The following is a 17,328-nucleotide window of genomic DNA, read 5'->3' on the forward strand; positions in this document are numbered from 1 at the left end:
AGACACTTTCATTTATTTGTTGCGTTAATGTATTGCATATCTGTGTCCTCAGCTTGATAAGTCAACGTAGTTAAAGGTGCTCCCAGGGTTCTCGGAAGGATACTGCTCCGTGTCCTGTAATTAGTTTGTTGTAGTGATGCTCCGCTTGATGCTGTTTAGACCTCTTCCAAAGCACAGGGGGCGGGCCCCGAGAACTTTCCCGACTGGTGATTTGATGAGCGGAGGATTTTCCAGTGTCAGTATCTTACAGTCGGTTCAGGTTCAGTGTTGCGGCGTTTGTCCTGCCTCCTCACGGTGCGCAACTCTCAGGGAGCGGAGTGGTTTGCGCTTTTTTCATGAGAGCCCTTTTACCATCAGTGTGAGAGCTGGGCTAAGAGGGGGAGCGGATCTGAAGGGCCCAGTCTGGCTGTGAGAGGCATCCTTATACTTTCACACATGGCGTTGTAGTATATAAGTACAATTTCTGTGGATTGTGGAAGGGACCGAATTTTAAAGAAAGTCGCCCAATTTTTGTATAGCTGCGGGCGCTCATCATGGAGATGGGAAGGTGGACCACCAGGTGGAAAACGAAAAGATGGTTATGGGATTCAACGCTAACCGCTGTGGTCACATTAATTTTAATCCTACAAACTGCCAACGTCGGAGCAGGTAAGAAGCTGCATATTGCTACACACACCTCAGTCACTGTGCCAACTCCAGGGCATCCCGGACAACTTGAGAGAGTCCCAAAGGCTGGCAGACAGCCCGCAGATGGCAGTAATCTTAGGAGGTAGCCAACGACTGGCTCTCAACTTTTATTTCAATTAATGCCAGATGCCGTCAATTCAACTCACCTCTGTACAGATTTTTAGTTTAGTAGAATTTACGGAAGTTACTAGATCTTTTTTTGTTTTATTATTTTTAATATTTGGAGTAATTATGATAATTTTTTCTTTTCCAAGTTCGTTGTTGGTTGTCACCAATTGAGGCAAAATCATGTGACTGAAATTTGATCCAAGATTTAATAACCTTTAAATTGGATTTGCTGTGTCATCACAAGTTGTGTCTCTAAGCTTTGTTGGTGACTTTGACGTTATTAAATTGAAACCTGTCTTAAACTTTCATTTTATACCATGACGTCGAAATTAATGTTAGATTTGAAGTGATTTAAAGTTTATTCTTGGCACAATCAGAGGGAGATGCTGGTCTCTCTTTCCTCTGAGTATCTAAGTGGCTAATGTCTGCCATCCAGGTGTGGTCAATGAGGAGAGGGCTGACGGTGTTGATTTCTTCTTGACACAAATAGCCCTGAGCTCTGCGTAAAATGTGTGCGTAAAAATTATCAGTGAGCAATGATGACGCTCATTAGTGGTATACTCTACACTCAGTCTGCTGCATAGTTTTGGAAGCTGGCACAGATAAGTTATCACACAAACAAATCCCTTGTGTATTTATATTCCACTCTACTTGCAAGTACTGCTGGAAACCGTTAAGGTTTTACGCATAACTTTTACGCACGACATTTGGTAATCTAATCAGCAGCCCACAGATAGTACATCACTTTTTTCACAAAATATCAGTATACTCTGAGCCCAATAGTTAAATCAAATTCACAAAGGCTATAAAATAGACACTAAACTTCACTTTTTGTTGTGATTAATAGGTCTGTGGGTTGCCTTATTGTTATCATCATTTGACAATTGTCAACAGAGTTTACGGTAGAACAGTATAACTTTAAACAATGACATTTTGTGACGGATTTTCAAGGTTCATATAATAACTGGGCTCCAGACTGGGGACCTCTGGGAGTGAAATTCATATTCTGGCCTGAAGTATCACCATCTTTCCACATTATCCAGGCTCCCACTAATTCCAAGAAGGGGCGTCGATGGAAAAAAGAAAAAAAAAGAATCTGGAGTATTTTCTCTGCTTTAAAAACACATATGTGGGTCACATTAAATTCTGTTATATTTCCTTTGTCTGTGAAAGGATAGAGACATCCGCACTGTACTGTAGGCTTTTGCCAGGATAAGTTTGTCTGTTTCAAAGTTGTACTTCTATTTTAATGTAACTTTTCAATATCTGTGGTTTTGAAAGCAGATCAATTACTATACAGACTTCCAAATACTTGAATTATTTTATCAAAGCCTTATTTAAAAAAAAATGGTATCCAATATCTCTTCATGAAAATGTTAATCAGAAGGTAATTATATATACAGCAGTTGGTCATTTGTGTAATGTGTCCTACAGAACCATCATCTTCCATTGTTTTTAAGTGTTGTACGCTTCCTATGATACATGAAGAAATAACTCAGCAGAGGGCAAATTGCAAAGGTGCCAAATGAAAAGATCATGAAAGCAAATACCACAATGGCATGCCTTGCCCATTGCCCATCTTTCTTCACTATGACAGATTTTTAAACTCACCATAATTGCATGATGTGCTCGCACACATTTACAGGCCTTCCAATGTACTTTAATTGCTGCCTATGCTTCCAACTCTCAGTAGATGGCAGTGACACGAAAAAGACCGACAAGACATCCCAAGATGCTGCTTCATGACCACAAAGCTACAGAAACATTAAGTCAGAATGTCATAGATTGAAATGTTAATCATAAGTCTAAACTTAAACATCAAACTGTATGGCTCCAATAAGTTATGGGATGGGGGGCTGCTGGAAATTGTGCCTGTTCAGCTGAAAATTGTATTTTAATGTGCTAGGGTCTGCTGGTGAAATTGCTTTCATGATTTTTCAGAGGTCTCTCGTGTCACTACATGCTTCAGTGCTTCAGGGGAAATCACACTTCTTTGTCATGTTAGTGCCTTGTTAACATGGCAGATAGTATATCACAAGTCCCCTAAGGCAGCCAGAAAGATGTGTCATTAAAAATCAGAGAGACTGACAAATTACCACTCAGACAAGACTGCGGAGAGTCTCTGACTGCTTTTGGTACCTTTAGCTCGAGAGAACTGTCTTCTCTCTCTCTCGTGGTTTTACATCCTTATCATTAGAATATGGTTTATTTCTTTTCAGGGTGGAAGGATATTATTTTTCATAGAAAAGTGTTCAGGGCATAGCGCGTTGGCTCGACCTCCTACGAGGCTGAAAAGTTAAAAAAAAAAAAAAAAAAGAAAAAAAAAGCTTTGCCTACTCATTTGGGGTCTTTAATGGTTTTGGGATATTGCCTGTTTTTCAGGGCTTCTGTGAAGCAATGGTTGTGGGAGGAGAAGGGGCTGAAGAGTTGAGGGTGCTGGTGGGTGGGTCTCTCTGTGTGTGGAGGAGGGGAAGGGGGGGTTCCTGGCCAATTCAGCACATCTGGAATATATGAGGCCTTGAGGTATGCAGTAATGCAGAAAGGCATTCTAAAACTCACAAAGAGACCTTTAGTCCAAGCTTTCTTTTTTTTTTTTTTTCAAGAACCAGTAGCTCTGTACTCGGGACAATATTCAGGAGAGCCACAGCCTATTTTCATTTTTATGAGGTATTTAGCGTGATTTGGTTCCTCACATTTGGATTTTATGCTGTCTGTGTTTGAGTCAGAAGTCAGTTTGGTCGTCTGTGTTAAATTGCTCGCAGTGGCAGTCACAAAGCCTTTTTGTACTCCTTCTCCCCCATCAGTTGATAAACGTTACTTTTACATTTCTATCAAATTCAGTCCTGTAGTACAGACATCCAACATTGCTTGATTGCAGAGTACAGCGCAGCTTGCTTTGTACTCTCAGCAAATCAAATTCATGAGCTGTGGCATCTGATTTTCTGCACCAATAACAGCATAGATGACTCCAATCAGCTCCGTCACTTAAAGAGCGGATCTGGACAACTTCATATGAGCTCAAACTCGAGACCCAACCCCCGAGCATGTGCTCAAATCAGGCGGGTTTGATTCACCTCTCAAGCTGTTATTTTTCTGGCCACAGGAGAAGTAGCTACAGGGATGGGGCCTTTCTTACTTTAGTCTCATGTATTATTTTAGTTGGGGGAGGGAGGTGGAGGGGGGAGTGGTGCCAGTGCCATAATGGTTTCAGCATGTGGACTTGTGGCTCCACCGATCAGACCCCCTCCTGGTCACTAAAAGCGAACAGGAACTGCGCAATCAGCACTTCCTGTCTTCCTGTGCCACATGACTTAGAAAATGGCAACTATTAAAAGGGCAAATATAATTATTTTAGTATCAACTATAGATATTTGTTGAAAGGTTTTAAAAAGAGGCACTGCACAGTTAAATGATATGGTAAAACTGTAGGCTAACACAGGCTAGACTATATTTTGCTTGAAATTAAAGAACATATGGTTCTTCCATTGATGTGGAAAAGGTTTATAGCATTACATTATGTTTCTTTAAATTTTTTGGTCACCACCAGCATATGTTATTTTAGTTAGTATACTTGTCTGTACTGCCTTCCTGTCTTTCTGGCCCAGAGAGTTTAGGGCAGTTTTATAAGGCCAATGAGGAGATTGTCTGCCGTTTAGACTTCAGGAAAGGCTTTTGTCTGATCCCTTTAAATAATTTTCCCATAAGGTTTTCTTGCGGTATCAAACACGTGAATCTAGTTTTTTTTGTGTTTTTTTCTTGGAAGGGAGATTTTACATTAAGCCTGTTATCTGCCTTCCTGTAAAGGCCTTATTGTCCCCTGTGGGATTTTAAGCTGAGCGTTCAGACACTGTTTATCATTGCTGGGCCTTTGAACAGGATACATCCTGCCTTTGACTCGGTGAAAAGACAATGTCAGTGAAATGTAAAATAATGTGATGACTGGACACAGTTGTGCTGGCTTTTGTTGCTGTGGTTGGTCTAACAGTTAAACTACCAGCTTTTAATACTTTGGGTGCACTGAGTTTGGTTTGGAGTGATTTTATTTTGATTTGGAGAGATTTAACTGCTCGTCATTTTATTTTCTGCATTTGACCTACATTTAACTTTTTATTTTCACCTTTTATTTTGGGGGAGAACACGTTTCTGGATGGTTTAGTCATCAGGCCAATACTGCAGTCCTAAAGTCTTTTAGTATGTTGCTGTTCAACAGTAGATACATGTACAGTGTTCATAAAGTGGTTTTGACCAAATAACAGTATGTTAGTAGCAATTAAAACACAAAATGTAGCGCATACCAACATGAATATAAGGTAATCAATCCCAATTTTATTGCAGACTGATTATTTAAAGTTAAACTATGTAGCCTAACTTTTGAAAGAGGACACTTCATCCTCTCAAAAAGTTAAAGTTTTATTCATAAGGAATAAAACCCAGCCTTTATTATTTCACTACATTCAGGGTTTTTGTATACTGTCCTGGTATGACTAGTAACTTGGTGATGGCTAATGCTAATGTAAGCGTAAAACCCATTTAGCCAAAATTACATAATCGCTGTAAAGAAGTAGGTTTGAAATACATTAAAGCGACACAAGAGCCAGACTGATAGATTGTTTAGGGTAATTAGCTTATTGAAAATTTTCAAACTCCCCAATATTAGCTTTAGTGGCAAAAACCCTCTATCAGCAACACCCCTCTTGTTGTTTTCATGGCGTCAGATAGCCAATATTGTATGCTTATGTGTATTTTATAATAAATGGATCGCTTCAGTTGACACTGAACGTACACATAAGTAATGAGACCTACAGTACTCCTTCTCTGTTGTTTTTCCTCGTGACTAATTCTGTATGTAGGTTTACTTTTGTATCCACGCCAGCACTCATAATGATCTTGAATTAGTGACCTCTGCTTACTGTATTTTTTTTTTAAGTAAATACCTGAGGCAAATCTGCATTAAATCACAAACGACGCTTTACTGGACGTCAGCGCTCCCAACAGTAGTCTCAAAACATACCCTATTAGGCCTTCTGTATTTCCCCCATAATCTCACTGTAACTAATGATGCGCCTCGAGCAATGGGAGAGACAGACGTTTAAGATGAAAAACAGGTACAGAAGGAGACGCCGAGGGAAAGACTAGAATGAAGCAACAGCAGGAGGGAGAAGAGCTGAGAAGCGGTGTTTATGACTGCACTGCACAGTAGTTTTACCCCCGAGTTCCAGGTCCATTCATAGAAAAGAAGCTTAGTAGTGTTAAGAAGCTTGTAAAGCTGCCCCCCCCCCTCTGTGTTCTCCTTATTCCAAGGAGCCGGTGATCAGCAGCAATGAGTTTTATCATCCCATAGGTGCTGTGGTTTTTTTGGGCTGAGGGGGAAGCAGTGGAGGTGAGGAGGGGGCAGGCCAATTATGTCTGCTGAATGGTTCCTAAGATTTTTTTTTTTTACTGCTCCTCTGCCAAGGCAGCTCATAAACGAACAACTGGTTGAACTGACAGATTTGGCCAACAATCCCTCCACAAGCAAAGGAGTGGAATGGGTGTCCATGTTTATTTATCATCAACATGCCATGTCCACTTACATTTTCTGTAAACTACTGAATTATGCTTACAGTGTACTCTAAAATTACATGCAACACACACGTTAATAATATAAAACAATAAAAAGCATTTTAATCCAAGTTGTATAACCCAATCATTTATATTTCATCGATGTCTGTATTTTTTTTTACTTTAAATTGAATTAGCTTAATCTACATCGTGGGAGCACATGCAGCTAAGATGGCTTTAGCAATCAGTTTAATGTTCATTATCTGTGTACATGAGTCTGAGTTTCCAGTAGACTAAGAATTTACTCTGACTTTTAAAAGTTGACCTTGAAACAATATCTCATTTACGAGCTGACACCTGATCAGAGTAGTAGTTTTCCCTAACTTTACAACTGCACATGAATGCAGCATCAAAGGAGAAATTCCACCTATATTTTCACATATACCTTTAAAAATGTCATAAACAACAATGACATAACATTAATATTTATAACAACTAATAACTACAAAAAAGCTAACCCTCACAGAAACCATTTTTGTGGTTGTGAGTGCACCACCCAAATAAATTCCACATCTGCGAAACGGTGACAGAGCACTCAACTTTGGACAAATGCATTCTCCAAATAGCTCATTGCTACGCATCATGTTATGTAATGTTGCTGCCCATGTAGCATTTGGTGATTTAATCACTTTACTGTTCTGCCTCCACAGCTGAACCAGTGGATGTACTGAAGGTGCTAGACTTCCAGAGCACTCCTGAAGGAGTACGGAAAGCCCCGGGCTTCTGCACAGTCCGGAGAGGATCCAAACCCGACATAGCTTACCGAGTGGGAAAGAAGGTTCAGATCAGCGCTCCAACCAAACAACTCTTCCCAGGTAAACTAACTCCGCACCTCTCACATGTTACCAGCATTTTCACTGAATCAGGAAGCTTTGTCTATTGCTGTTTCCAGACAATCAGTGCCTCTCACAAAATAAATAACTCAGTAATTAGTTGATATGCAAGACTTAATGGTGTTGGTGGATGAATAATTGGAGGATCATCATGAAGTTATTTCAATTCATCCAGAGGAGAATCTGACTCTTCAAAACATAAAGGCAATTCATGCCATGTCGGTTGAAGTCATACTATTTGAATGGCTGCTCAAACAAATCATTGCTCAGATGAAAGTATGACGGATGCTTTTGTCTTGAACTACTAAATGGCAAAATTTAAAAAAAGAAAAAAACATCTTAAAGAAGTTTCTATTTCACAATGAAATAACAAAAAGTAATAAAATGAATAACTTTAATGGAACCCTTCCCTCTAAACATCGGTGCTCCAAAACACAATGACATTCAGCCGTTATTTTCCAGAGGATCACAATGCATTTCAGTAGAGTTTTAGTTGCCTCCAAAAGCCCTGAGGGGATGAAAGTCACTCAGCACCTGGCGTATGAATTGTTATGTAAACAAAAGTAAAGAGAGCAATGCAGGATTGTTGTTATTTGATATTTTGGGGAAATCCACCATCTTTTCAGAAAAGTTAGATGTCGATTGATGTTTTGTGGGCTGATCTTGTTCCATAAAGTGTCTTTCTTCAAATTTGATTGCTGGCAGACTCAAGTATGCAAAATGTGGTTGACGTATTGAAATCTAAAGGGCAGTAAGTGTATTCCCTGACTCATAGTCTGTTGCCCGGCTGTTTGTCAATCAAAGAAATCAGAGAAACAAGAGAATGAGCTCATCTGAATGTTTGATATTGAACCGTAAAGGACAAGACTTACAGGAAAACCAATCGGATGAAAATTATAAATTATTTTGTGTTGTTTGTTACTTTTCTTCATCTAAAATATTGGGAAACAAAACACCCTATTGTGCAAAATACAATACATAATAAATTAACTATAAAATTCAATTATTTCTTTATGACTGGAGCACAGTGTAGAAAGAGCTCCCAGTTGCTTTCTTACTCCAAACTGACTTGGCAAGAAAGTGTAGAGAAATTTATTAGGATCTGAGTCCTGTTAAATAAATTGTCTCATTCTGTGCAGTGTGCGTTAGTCTTTACGGATTTGGGTGAGTTTCAAAGAACAAAAAGAAAGTGCAAAATATTTTAAGGCATGAGAAAGCAAGTCTCTGTAATTTTTGGCCCAAACCGCCAGCACACCTTGCATGTTCACTTATGGAAATTTGAAGAATATAATTAAGCCTGAGAGGTGAGGCGTTGGAGGTGCCATGAAGTAAGGTGTCGAAATGTCCTCAGTCAGAATAATTGGACTTTTATTTGATCAGGATTAGTTATTTTTTCATTGAACCGAGCTATTATGGTTTTAAAAATGTGACATTTGTTTGAGTTGTTGTATTTATAGCCCTTGTAAAATTAAAGTGGCTGCATCACCGCGACTGTGTCCTTTTTTGGACACGCCACGGTCTCTTTCTGCTTCCTTAATAAACACTGCCTCAGGTCCAGTTGTCTAGACTTCAGGGTTTAATGTGAGAAGAGAAAGTTAGAGGGCTAATAAACTCCTCATTACTCTCTTTAACAATACGATTGCCCTTGTTTATAGAAGTAGAAGATGCTTAAAAGACAGGGTATGAGGTAAAAGGGAGTCTGCAACACACAATGCTTTGCAATGTAATGCTTTTCATGTCAGTTATGCTCAAATACAAGTGCAAGAGCTCTCTATCAAGGCAGAATGGCTTTAACATTTGGAGAAATATGCTTATTTGCTTCCTCACTGAGAGTCATGAGAAAATTGATAATATACTTTCATGTCTGAATAATAAATATTAAGCACCAGTAATGAGTTAGCAATACGGCTAGCCTGGCTCTGTCCAAAGATTAAAAAAAAAAAAAATCCTGTTTAGTAGCACCTCTAAACCTCTCTGAATGTGCTATGGCTCTTTCGTTAAAAACTGTATCTAACTGTCAGAATGAATACGAGTTTTTTTTTTACAAACTTTTCCTTTAACTTAAGAAGGAAGTGTAGATCAGGAATGGAGAAAACACTCCCTGGAAGATTTATTTCATAACATTTAATTGAAAATACTGTTGTTGTACTGTGTGTAATTGTATTAATCTGACGCGGAGCAATATTGTAAAACTTGTACATTGACCAGAATTTACCATAAACCACGTATCTGATTTTCTTCACTAACATACTAACCTGCTTGCCTGCTGCTTGTTCCACCTTCAGGGGGGGTTTTCCCAGAAGATTTCTCTATCCTGTTTACCATCAAGCCCAAGGCTGGCCTCCAGTCCTTCCTGCTGTCCGTGTACAACCAGCAGGGCATCCAGCAGCTCGGCGTGGAGGTGGGCCGGGCCCCCGTCTTCCTGTACGAGGACCAGCATGGCAAGCCTGCCCCGGAGGAGTACCCTTTGTTCCGCTCCATCAACCTTGCTGACGGCAAGTAAGTGACTGACTGCTTCTCGAGAAGGCTTTAACACGCCGGAGGTCGGATGTGGGTGGCTGACTATGGTGCCTCTTGGATCTTTGCTTCTCTATGCCCCATTGCGTGGTCAAATTAAATCTAGGATTTTTTTTAGTGTTGATTCCATTTTTTTTAGTTTGATTTATGTGACATCAGCTCCAAAACAAAGCAGCATGTTTTGAGGTTCATTATGACCATTTTTTTTTATCAAGATTTATATTTAATGCAAAACAAAACCGATCTGCTTAAAATTATTTTCTCAAGCACTCAGAACATACTTACCTCTTCAAGCCTGGAAAACAGACACACGGCTCTGAATCTATTATTATTATCATATGTTTGTTCAGTCATTAATACCACATGTAAGAAGTCAGACACTAATGGCAATACATTGCTGGCAACAATTTAATGACAGCCTTTGCTTTTGTAGATTATTTACAACAGTGATACAGAGTGATGAGCAGGATCTTCATAAATCGCACAGCTGTCCAATGAAGCTGATACAAATCACTGTTAAATGTCGTCATCAATCACTGACATAAACGCTAACAGAAAGGCCTTGAAATGATTCCATGTGTTGTTGATAGTCTGCAGTAAATTATTACAGAAAAAGTGCAGTCATTGCTTTCAATTACAATTATGAGAAAAATGTAGCTTGAAGTAGTTTGCAGTTTATCCTTTCTGACACAGCTGGAATTCACCCTTTCCAAATTTGTACTAATGAGCTGCCTCTGTATTTTTGAACAAGATAAACCAGTGTTTTATCAAATACTGATGATTTTTAAATCAAGGCTTTTGCTGATTTACTTTGATACAGTCTTTCACTGAATGTAAATATTCTGTATTACCCTGCATACTCAAAAGTATGGAACATACTTTATTCAAATCAAAAGTCCAACATGTTGAAAAGTACACTTACGTGGTTTTGTGCCATGAGTTATGGGATTTTCGCATCGATGCAGAGAAGGAGTATGCCAACAATTATAATTTGTTGAACTTTGACCCAAGCTGTGCTGACCTTTATGTGCAAACCCAATCAGTGTTGACCACTTGATGAAAAACTAATTAGACAATTTGCGTTTCTGAATTTGCAGAAGGGTAAAACAAAACAAAAAAAACCCTCCTTCATATTGAAACCAGACCAAAAAAAAAATAAAAAAAATCTAGATTTGAGGGGAGATTTACTTCCAAACAGAGGAAGGTTCGCTCTTTTTGCTGCTTCCAGTCTTTCAGTCAGTCACGTTAGGCTAAGCTAAGCTAACCAGCTGCATGCTCTAAGCTTTTACAAATATTATACTTGTATCAAGAGAGAAAATAAATGCATTTCCCAAAACATCAAACTATTCTTTTAACCGGAGGTGAAAGCCGCTCTGTTAAATAGGAAATGGAAGAGCATTTTTCTTGTATTTCTGACCTCCTTCTTTGCTGCACAGATGGCATCGCGTAGCTATCAGCGTGGAGAAGAAGAGTGTTACCATCATTGTGGACTGTAAGAAGAAGGTAATCAGGCCGCTCGGCAGAAGCGACCAGGCCGTCATCAGCACAGAGGGCATTACTGTCTTTGGCACCAGAATCCTGGATGAGGAGGTCTTTGAGGTAAGACGACCATATTGAATCTCTTCTCACCCAGGCTATCTGTGTCGTGATGGTTTTAGCGTGTTTTCTGCCCAGAGGTAGAGGTAGAGGTAGAAGATGTTCTCCACTTGGGTCTGGTGTGTGACTGTTACTGAGTCAGAGCCAGGAGGCTTTTTCACTGAGGTTTGCACAATGCCTGGTGGCGCTGTGCTGGACGCCAAGAACCATTTAAAGCATGTAACTACCTATAAGACTCCAATTTGTTCTTTTTTACAATTCTGCCTGTATTTGGATTAAACAAACAAGCTACAACGTGTCAATTAGTGAGGTGTAGGTGTTGGTAGGTGTGATAAGTGTGTTCCCAAAATGTCAAACCACTGCTTTAATGTTCTTCTAGGTTGCATCAGAACAGAAGACTGAGTTTTATCATGACCTGCAGCAGTTTTTGAATATGATGCTCTTGTGGAGGTGTGTGCGTACAAAGTTTGAATGCAATGCACCTGTAACACTGAAATCTGTGGTAAAAATCTGCAAAAAGATATCTTTATCATTTACACAGGAGTGTCATTCACAAATATAAAGCATACATTCACCATTAGGTTGGAGTTAGTAGGTTTTGAGGGAGTTACAGAGAGCGATCTCTCCAGCTTGGACATAATTGAAAGCATACTGTGAATCTTATACTCAATGAATCTCATTGTGAAAAGGGACAATTTTAGTTTCTAATATTTTAAGTCCAAACGTTTTGGGGGCCAGACATTTTATTTGTCTTTCATTGACTTGAGCATAAGGTAGTAAATAGTGAATTGTATTGGCCAGTAGTACAATATTGGCTTTGTGTTCTTGGCGAGAGCCAAGGGTAATATCTGTGGAAAGGCTACTTACACAATGTGTTGTTCAATGTGTTCTTTTTCTCTCAACACTGGTAGGATTTGTTTGAATAGTCGTCTGAAAAATGAAATGACAGAAGTCTATTAGGCTGCAGTTGATTATACAAGACATGGTGTTGTTTGAGAATCACTCATTTGGTCACTATTGGTGTGAGGATTTCATTTTATCCGCTTTAATAACCATGACTATCAGACAGAATCAGACTCCACAGGTCCATGGAGGTCATAGCTACCAGGTTTAGCACAGGTAGCTTTGCGCTCAGTGGAAAATGTCAGCTGAAGGGTTGCACAAAAGACAATAGCCTCTCTTTGATGTCTCCGTGAGGAGTGCTTGCTGAGTAGAACAGCCTGCAAAATGTTTGCCTCCAGGTCAAAAAATTACTTTCTACTGTGAAGCCACTTGAAAATGTCATGCCTCTTCTCTTCACTGATAGGTTTCTGGCAAGCATATAGCGTTGTTGAATGTGCAGGTAAAATGTGCAGCCAATCAGAGGTCATGATGAAGTGAGTCCTGATTTACAGCTTTAATTTCGTACATTCACTATAATAAAATGATTTGGTTTTATAGCATTTCGAACGGAAGAGTGAATGCCACAGTGATTACAGTTGTAATTAAGATAAATAAAAGTGAAGAGGATAAAAGTAGACCTTTCACCAAGTCATTTCTATTTCTAAGCCTGGTTTAAAAGCAGCCATTTGGCTCTTTTAAGAGCTCTTTGTTTGAATGTATATTACACTAAATGGTGTTGAATTACAGAGTAATTTGTTTTGCTCTCTTTTTAAAACCTAGTGAAGAGAAAATGATTCCTTTTGTTCCAAGAGTTTAGGGTTTTTGCACATTGAAAGGTGGTTTTAATCAGTGTATCACACAATAGCAATGCTGTGGTGGCCCCAGCTCGAGCTGCAGCCATATCTTAAACTGTAATTATTTCCACTTCAAGTTTAATAACCTTAGATTTCTTGATTGCAAAATGGCTGCTTGTGGGCAAGCTGTACCGCTGATGGCAACAGTTCTCTCTGGCCACAGGGGTGTTGGTTAATTACTGCATATTCATATAGATAAAAACAGGTTTGCAAAGTAGATGTAAGCCATGTGTTTGGTTTAGGGTTTGCTTATGGGATTATACTTTGGCATCCTTTGTGAATATACAGCTGTTGTAGGTATACAACAGTCAGACGATCTCGGAGGTGATGGAAACTTTTGGAAGACTGCTGGCTGTATTGTCTCAATAAGTGCATTATGAAAATCTGAAACATCAGGTTCTGAGTCTTCCACAGTTTCATATGGAAAGAATGTATTATTGCTGTATCTAAATCTTATGGAGAAGCATCCAAACTTTGTTTAAAATCTCACATGATTAATTTATTTTGATTCACTGGCTCTGTATCCACACATTGACAGCTAATTATCAGATTAAAATAATAGCCTGACCTTTTGGGAATAGGCTTTCTGCCTGAGAATAAGTTAGAGGAGTTTTTAACTTTGCAGAAGGCCAGACCTCCTTCCCTCTTTCCCCCCCTTATTTCCAGACATGTTAGGCTATGGCTGTCCACTTTTGGGATTTAATTCTCCTCTGTAAGGCTATAACACTCACAAACATATCTTCTCAATAAGTAGTATTTCCCAAAATGATAAATAGTTTCATTAAATTCAAATGTTTGGGTCCCCCTGACCTCTTGACTGCTGTTATGGATCCCAGTGCAGTTACAGGTAGACAAAAGCCTTTTATAGTTTCTCACTGGCACTTTAACTGCAGCAAACCTTACACGTACCCACAGTCATCTTTGAACTTTGCCAAAGCAAACAGTCTTTATTTAAACCTGCGTTCTTTACGGCATATACCTGAACCTATCTTGGTAAATGGATAACCAGGAGCAAATCTAGTGAAGCTTTTCCTCCAAAGAGTTTACATATTTTTTCAATTTAATAATATACAATTAATTATAAGAAAATATTGTTTACCTAACTAATATAGAAATGGTGGGTTTTTATCTTAAACTTCAGTTTAATTACTGAGGGTGGTGATGAGTTCCCTCACTAAAACTGCTGTGAGCACATGGCTACCTTACTGCAACAGATTGCATAAGCAGGTGTCAAAGCTGGAAGCTCGGGGAAGAGTGAAGGCTAAAGGAAAATATGAGCAGTGTGTGCTTAGTCTTGGCTGGGATTGCACAGCTGTTTAAGAGATATGCTCACTGACCGGGTCTCCAAAAGCCTTTTTTTTCCCCCTTCCCTCTCTCTTTCTTCTTCTTCTTTTGAATAAAAGCCACAAGATATCCAAAAGTGAAATCATCTTTCCTTCTCATTTTTATGCAAATCCGTTTTTCAGATTTTAGAGGATTGAGTGGGATTCTTTTGTTTGTGCCGAATGTCAGCCTGTGTTTCTACAGTGGGTGGTGTCATGTCTGTGCATGCATTAAATAAAAGTGTGTGTGTGTCTGTGAAAGCCGGAGAGAGAGGTGAAGATAGTTTGTTTGTGTGTCTGTCATAGCAGATCTCTTCCAAAATGCTGTCCCTCAAGCAGCACAGTCTTTGGCAGAGGACTCTAGCAAGAGTCTGATGGGCTCTCAGTTTTAAAGTGAATCATTGTTTATGGTTGAGTTGGCAGGACGGGTTCTCATCAGCCTCAGTCACAAAATGCTTTAGTTAGGGTTGTGTAATAGCACTATTCATATTTAGTATTAGTGTTGCTGAAAATCTCATCAGTCACTGCAATTAAGATTTTTTTTTTCAACATGAAGTCAAGAAACAGATTCTTAAGTATGTTGTTATTTAACATTTATCATTATAAGCTAGTCTTACTTTGATAGTAAAGACTTTGATTACTTTGTCTTTGTACTTACCTCTTTGTCCTTTGCACTTTGACCCTCACTAAATGCTCTCTGCGCAGCCAAGAAGTAATGGACCCAAGTTGATTCTTTAAAGCTTTTGCTGATGGAAAAGAGCAGAGCGAGGAAAAAGAGACAGAGAAAGAAGTGAGGAAAGGGCGGGCAGACAAGCAAGCAGATGGTTCAAACAGTTCAACAGTTTTGTGAGCTACTGGCAGGCAACATGTTTTAATATTCGAAGGGTGCAAGACATTTGTATGCCCCCAGTGTTCAAAAAGAAACTTTATCCCGTGTTCTGGCCACAAAGTCTGCGTTTGATAAAAACACTGTACTGAAATCTGGAGAGTGTTAAGACATTTTTCCTCCTCCGTGCTTCTTGGTTAATTGTTGTCCTTGTACAGTTTTGAAATTCCATCTGTCTGTTTGTTCTTTCAAGATGTGCTTCCCTCCCAAAGTGTGGAAAAGCAGGCTTTTTTAGATGATATCCCGAGATTGGTTCAGAGGTGTGTGTGCAAGAGGTAAAGTAAAAAAAAATACTGGAGTAAATTATGGCAACAAAACATAATGTAAGGTGTGCACGGTATCTTTTTTTAAAAGGGAAAACATCTGCAAGAGTAACACCCATGAAACTGAATGCCTGGTCTGACAGATAGTGCTCCTAGAGATCCAGTGTCACAGACAGGTCACAGTGTCACTGTTAAAAGTTTCATTTGAACTTCTTCAGCACGAAGCAATTCAACGGAAATATGTTTACTTTTTTCCTGCGTAACTCGTCTCAGAAAAGGCAAGATGTCAGTGTACACCATGCAAACATGATTTGTGATCGTGACCCCCTTTTTTCGCCATCATCTGCATTTGTTCATTTGTGTTTTACTGGGTCAAACTGCAGATCCTTTGGGCATATTCATAAATGTGTGTTCCAGGTGTATTAATATCCCCCAGCTGTTCCTGGAGGCAAAGCAACGTGCTACACCTGGACACAGACAATAACCTTTCAACCATGTAATTATTTACTTACGTGCTGTTTTTTAGGCATTAGTGGAACGTTTGTGTGTAGAGTAGTCCTGCAAAGTGGAATCATTTGTTTTGTCTTTAGATTACTTAAATTGTCCAATCAACAGTGTAAAACCCAAAGATATTCATGTACAAAAATGTAAAAGAAGGAATGTTTGGCATTTTTGCTTAAAAAGTATTAAAATTATGAATTATATCTTTAAATTAATTAACAAGTAATTTTAGTTCTAGATTTGAGGACATAGATGCAGGCCATTTTTAATTATGAAATTAATTCAAATAAGTTTGTATTTCTGCTGATTGTAAAACATTGCAGTTCATTCTAAATTGTACTTTCTCGGGATTTTGACAAGTCCACTTCAGGCACTAGCAGAGCAATAGGGGTTTATGCAGGCAACTGTGGATATTTTCTTTGAATTTGCACCAAATGTAAAAATACTGCTGCATATTTCTAAGATCACTTCTGCCTGTCTGCGTGCTGACTAAACAAATTCAGTTCAGTTCAGTTTAATCCAACTTTATTTTATCCTCAAAAGCACAGATATACACAGTGGATAGGTAGAAAAGAGGATCACTGTTTGTTAAAAGATTAAAACCATCTAAAATATAAAGAAACAAAGTATATAGTTCTATTGCTGGAGCAACAGATTATTGAAGGACCATATATCAATGGTTAAAGTCAGAGCATCAATGGTTTTAATTCTTGCTAACCCCAGCAAAAGAGTTGTGGCAAAATGTCTTCAGGCTTTGAAAAAAAAAAAAAAAGCCTGAATCAGGGTCGTTTCCTCCAGAAATCAACACTCTGATGTTGATAAACTTTCTAAATGAAGTATGGGTTCAATTTTCTGGAGTCAAAAACAAACTACATCTTTGTTTATGTTTTCAAATTAGTTATACAAAGGCAGGATGGGAAAACCCCTGCGCCTCCTGTCATCTCTGATCCGGCGCCAGCAGGAGCTATCTGCATATAATCAAAGTCATGTCTGAAGTTTTGAGGCCAGTCATGTTCCTGATGCTTGTGTATGAAGTAATGCGTGCTCATAATCAGACGACATCTACTTGCCTGATCACAATCTCCCCCCGTTGTACCTGTCGCTCTCTGAGTGGCAATCAGACACATATATTTGACTTTTTAATAATAATACAATGTCAAAGGCGGATTTTATGGTCTGCTGAGGACTAAGCGGTAATCTGTCTGCCAGTCCATTTTTTAAAGTGATTCCTGTTCCTTGTGGATCAGGGTTTTGTGTTGGGAGGGATACTCCCCACAG

At 39.0% G+C, this 17,328-nt stretch overlaps 1 protein-coding gene across 2 annotated transcripts in view; it reads left to right on the top strand.

The window, feature by feature from the left end:
• The first annotated feature begins 304 nt into the window (after nucleotides 1–304).
• The window catches only part of LOC138203175 (collagen alpha-1(XI) chain-like), an 82,463-nt gene continuing 65,439 nt past the window's right edge, over nucleotides 305–17,328 (top strand). For both annotated transcript variants that reach the window (XM_069157875.1, XM_069157876.1), the window contains exons 1-4: nucleotides 305–648; nucleotides 7,047–7,211; nucleotides 9,515–9,728; nucleotides 11,183–11,345. In XM_069157875.1, the coding sequence (XP_069013976.1) occupies nucleotides 534–648; nucleotides 7,047–7,211; nucleotides 9,515–9,728; nucleotides 11,183–11,345 (657 nt within the window). In that variant the 5' untranslated portion in view covers nucleotides 305–533. The remainder of the gene's footprint in view (nucleotides 649–7,046; nucleotides 7,212–9,514; nucleotides 9,729–11,182; nucleotides 11,346–17,328) is intronic.

Source organism: Embiotoca jacksoni, unplaced genomic scaffold (assembly GCF_022577435.1).
Source record: "Embiotoca jacksoni isolate LCO1_2020_lvr unplaced genomic scaffold, fEmbJac1.0.p SCAF_22, whole genome shotgun sequence".
NCBI lineage: Eukaryota > Metazoa > Chordata > Actinopteri > Embiotocidae > Embiotoca > Embiotoca jacksoni.